This window comes from Dipodomys merriami, unplaced genomic scaffold, assembly GCF_024711535.1.
Source record: "Dipodomys merriami isolate MVZ:Mamm:240054 unplaced genomic scaffold, mDipMer1.0.p SCAF_36, whole genome shotgun sequence".
Taxonomy (NCBI): Eukaryota; Metazoa; Chordata; class Mammalia; order Rodentia; family Heteromyidae; genus Dipodomys; species Dipodomys merriami.
Genome location: NW_027205159.1, coordinates 15,106,283 through 15,110,925, shown reverse-complemented (window position 1 = coordinate 15,110,925; position 4,643 = coordinate 15,106,283). Strand labels below are relative to the sequence as shown.

Below are 4,643 nucleotides of genomic sequence, written 5' to 3'. Positions count from 1 at the left end.
TATGTGTATCTGCACATAATGCATCTTTCTCTTGATATTTATAAACATACACATATTTATGTATGTTTGCAGCAAGAAATAAATCTATATGCATGTTTTAAAACCTATAGCCCATAGGGGCATATGCCACTCATTTTTTAACTGTGAACTTAATGATATTTGATAAGTCTTTATTGCACATATAAAGTCACATTTGATTGTTCCATTTAGATATTACCATACATTACTGTCTATTTCATTATATATTTCTGTAATATTGGTAATAGTACTAACTATTCCTTGGATGGTTCAAGAAATGAACTAAAATGTATTCTATTTATTCATATATTTTGTAGATTTCTTTAATTTCCCCTGTTTCCAATTGTTTTATAAATATCTATAGTGAAGCAATTGGTTTTTAACGAAAATAGTGTGAAATGAACCACTTGAAAACTTTTTGGCATACAACCCAAGTACTTATATTCATCAGCAATTCATTTTTTGGTCACTCATGGATCTTGAACTCAGGGCTAGCACTCTCCACTTTGAGCCACATGTCCACTTCTGGTTTTCCAGTGATAATTGGAGATAAGAGTCTCATGGATTTTCCTGCTGACATCCTCAGAAGTCAACCTTCTGAGTAGTTAGAATTTACAGTCATGAGCCACCCACTCAAGATTATTCACACTTTTAATGACTGTTGATCTGACTGGAGCTCTTGTGTTACACGTGACTCAGCTTGCCTCTGACATGGATTTTGTTAGATCTTGCTCAGTGGCCAAAGAGTCATTTCTAGAGTTCATAAGCAACATCAAGAGAATGAAATGTACACTATTACTTTTTGTACCTAAAATTGTACTGAGGTTCGCTAAATGCAATAAGTAAAGCTAAAAGTAACTGGAAAAAAAGCACAAAAGACCTGAAGCAGAAAAATGAAGTGGCAAGCTGTCTTTACTTGCTGATGAAATTTGTGCATAAAGTATTTAAAAAATCTCAAAATAAAAGTTTTGAAATAACTTCTAAGTGTCCCTGTGCACATTGTGAATACCTATTCAAGATGAAAAGAAACCTGAATAAACGTAGATTATTTCCATATTTATAGTCTGGAATGTAATTTTAACATTCATTTCATTGAATGTAATTTCAACATTCATGAAGCCAAGTCTAGTATCAAATGTCTATAATTACACTTACTCCAAATATTGAGACATAGAAGCTCACTGGTCAGGATAGCCTGGGCAGGATTCATGTCCTATGATTCTAGGACAGCTCTGGCAATAGGAAGCATGAAAAAAGCAGCTGGGGCAGCCCAGGCTCACACTTCTGCTTCTCTGCAGGTTTATGTTATGGCTTGTATCACTATGGGTGGGTAATCATAATCCTGTTTACAGTAATAAGTGGCAATGTCTTCAGGCTGCAGGCTGCTGATGGTGAGAGTGAACTCTGTCCCAGATCCACTGCCACTAAATCTGGAGGGGATCCCGGATTGTAAATACTTTGCACCATAGATCAGGAGCTTTGGAGCTCCCCCTGGTTTCTGCTGGTACCAGTTTAACCAACTGTTAATGCCCTGACTGGCCCGGCAAGTGATGGTGACTCTGTCTCCAGGAGATGCAGACAAAGTGGATGGAGACTGGGTCATCTGGATGTCACATCTTGTACCTGCCATTGGGAAAGTAATAAGTATACATAGAATCAAGCATGTTATAAGAAAGCTTCATAAACAGCCAAGCATCACTGACTACAGCAGACTGAGCAGATCTTCAGCGTATTCTTTCCTTACCTGTAATCCAGAGTAGCAGGAGCCCCAGGAACTGAGCATGGGCCTTCATGTCCATGCTGTGTGCTGACGAGGACTGACTCCTGTCCAGGATGTGAGCAGCTTTCAAGAACTGCTCAGGGAAGTGGGTTGTGTTCTGGGCACATGCAAATCAGTATGGGTTGGAAGGGTCCAGCACAGCTGCACCAACATGACAGATTTCAGTATCTCAGCCCAGACATGATACCCCAGATACAAAAAACGATACCAGGGTAGCACTGTTGTGCAGGAAGGGAATATGTTTTTCTCTAGGGTTCAGGGGACAGAATGCCTCTCTGGTTAAATACAGTAAACTTTAATTTATACATGGGTCATGACATGCTTTTCATGATAGCATTTTATCTAAGTCAATTTTTCAAGCAAAAATGGTTCCAAAATGTAGAATTAATGACTTAGATCAGATTTTCTAAGTCTTTGGTTTCCTTGAACCCATTTGTTAATCACTCAGTTACTCAACCTACAAGGGTATGTAGGTTGATAAAGAGAGTAATAGTTAAGTAAATAGATGACAGACAAGTATCAATTAAGACTTAATGAAAGACAATGAAAAGTATGAAATTAAAGTATGTGCAGTATTGTGCTATGGTGTACAATGTACAGGCTAGCTATTGGGTTTTGCTATCAACTCCAGGTTGCTGTCCTCTGTTTCTGAATGCACTTTCCCACCACCATCATCCAGTAGACTTAACATCAGACATTGGCTCTCTGTATACTGAAAGGACCTGGCTACAGGCACAGCTTTATTATCATTGTACATTTCTGAGCTCCAAGTCTCCTAAAGTCTTGATGACATTCATGCCTTATTGTTCTTAATCCAAGTTATTCCTCCTCAGAACCTGTGCTATTCTCTAAACCAAGGCTGAAATAAACTTCAGTTTACTCTGCCTCTTAAAACTGTAAATTCCTACAGTACCTCCCATTTAATAGAAGTTGTAATTAAAGAAGTTTTCACTGATTGAACTTAGAGTTTATGATATAAACAAGCTCTGAAAGGATGACATGTAGTATAGTGAAGTTTGAAGTGGGACACTGGAGCTGCAAAGCCCATAGAAGACAAGCGAAAATGCCACAAGTGATGAATCCAGAGTATGATGAGGAAGGCTCCCACCTGGAGTCCAGCATGTGAGGAAGCTGTTCACTCTAGTGCCAGATGTCACAATTGGGAAGACACGGACAGAACATTTGCTTGACAATGAATCTACCATCTTATTGTGAGTGCAAGCAGTTGGTAGAGATGCACAAAGATAGCACTGCTCCCCAAAGGCCAGTAGCTCACAGACCAGGCACTGCCAAAGTCAGAGTCCATCTGTACCAGGCCCTACATGACAGGTACCTATAGCAACCCTGCTAACTGAAGTATTTCACACACTATTGGAGCCAAAGCAGATTATAGAGATAAATTCATGTTTTCCTCTCCCCCCTCCACATAATGAGTAGAGCTTTGATGCTGGACCTGGCTTATGGTAAACATGCACTCCTGGTGCATACAAGGTCTCCTGATTATCATTCCTCTGATGTGGGTTTGAGAGAAGAGCAATTAGAGGAATAGCTCTCAGTTTCAGGTGGAAGAAGAGTGGATATGAGGATTGAGAAAGAATCTCCCCACTAATTGTGAAATAAGACAGTCAGTCCTCGGTTTGGAATATGGCTTAGTGGTAGAGTGCTTGCCTAGTATGCACGAATCCCTCTGTTCAATACACAGAAAAAGTGAGAAGTGGTGCTGTTGCTCAAGTGGTAGAGAACTAACCTTGAGCACAAAGATGCTCAAGTATAGCATCCAGGCCCTGAGTTCAAGTACAGGAGTGGTAAAAAAAAGACAGTACCAGAGAACTAAGGTGGAGTAAGCCAGACCCAAGGAAATATAGGTCCCATGGTTTCCCTCATTTACGATAATTAGTGTATGTATAGGACAATTTTATCAGATGAACAGAAAAAGCTCAAAAGCTATGTACATATGACCATATAACATGATAATAAGTGAAATGAAACCCAAGATATGGAAACAAGAGGTCTTTCTTTATTGTTATTTTTAATGTATTATGTGATTATTTTGTTTCCTTTGTATGTTCTTCCCCTTATGGTATATCCCCTGTTGTTACTGTACTTGATTTTGATACCCTGCATCTTTTATATACATTTGTCTAATTTTGGGATGGGAAGGGGAATAACAAAATTGTGAAACAAAGACATAGGATCACACATTGTAACATATACCCACAAGAGAGTATATTGGAAATGAACTTTACAACTTTGAGTGGGGGGGCAGGGAGGGTGAAGGGGTGAGGGTGGTGGGGGAGGAAATGGATAGAAGGAGAGAACACCTAGGAAATGGGTAACAATACTCAACAGAAAATGTACTCACTGCCTTCCTCATGTAAATGTAATCCCTCAGTACAGCATTTTTACAATAAAATAAAATTTACAAAAATGATAGAAATGTTGTTATTGGATCTAATAAACTAATCAGAGTGGTCATGGCTGAAAAAATAGACACAGAAGATAAAGCTTATTTCTTATAGTTAGTGAGCTCATTACATTTTTTTAAAAAATTAAAGTGGAAAACAGTAGAGATGTTTATACCTAAAAATGTGAATATAAAATTCCATGGACTTATTTTTACAATCTAGTTCGTAAATTTATCTTATTACTTCATGACAATTGTGCACCTAATTAGTCACACATTTCTTTTTATTTCTCTGTGTACAATGGGACAGAGTCCCTAATTTTCTGATGAGGAAAGTTTTCTCAGTAACTGTCATTTCTCTTCTTACAGAATGTGATCCTGTCAAGGTGTGTAGCTCTTAGTGAGAACCTTACTTCATCTCATCCCAGGCTGTATGTAGAG

At 38.4% G+C, this 4,643-nt stretch overlaps 1 gene segment (V, D, J or C); it reads right to left on the bottom strand.

Annotated features, from left to right (window-relative positions):
• Positions 1-970: 970 nt before the first annotated feature.
• Positions 971-1,839, bottom strand: LOC138804231 (immunoglobulin kappa variable 1-39-like). The segment is given in 2 exon segments: positions 971-1,641; positions 1,763-1,839. Coding segments are annotated over 2 exon segments (378 nt in total).
• Positions 1,840-4,643: the final 2,804 nt, after the last annotated feature.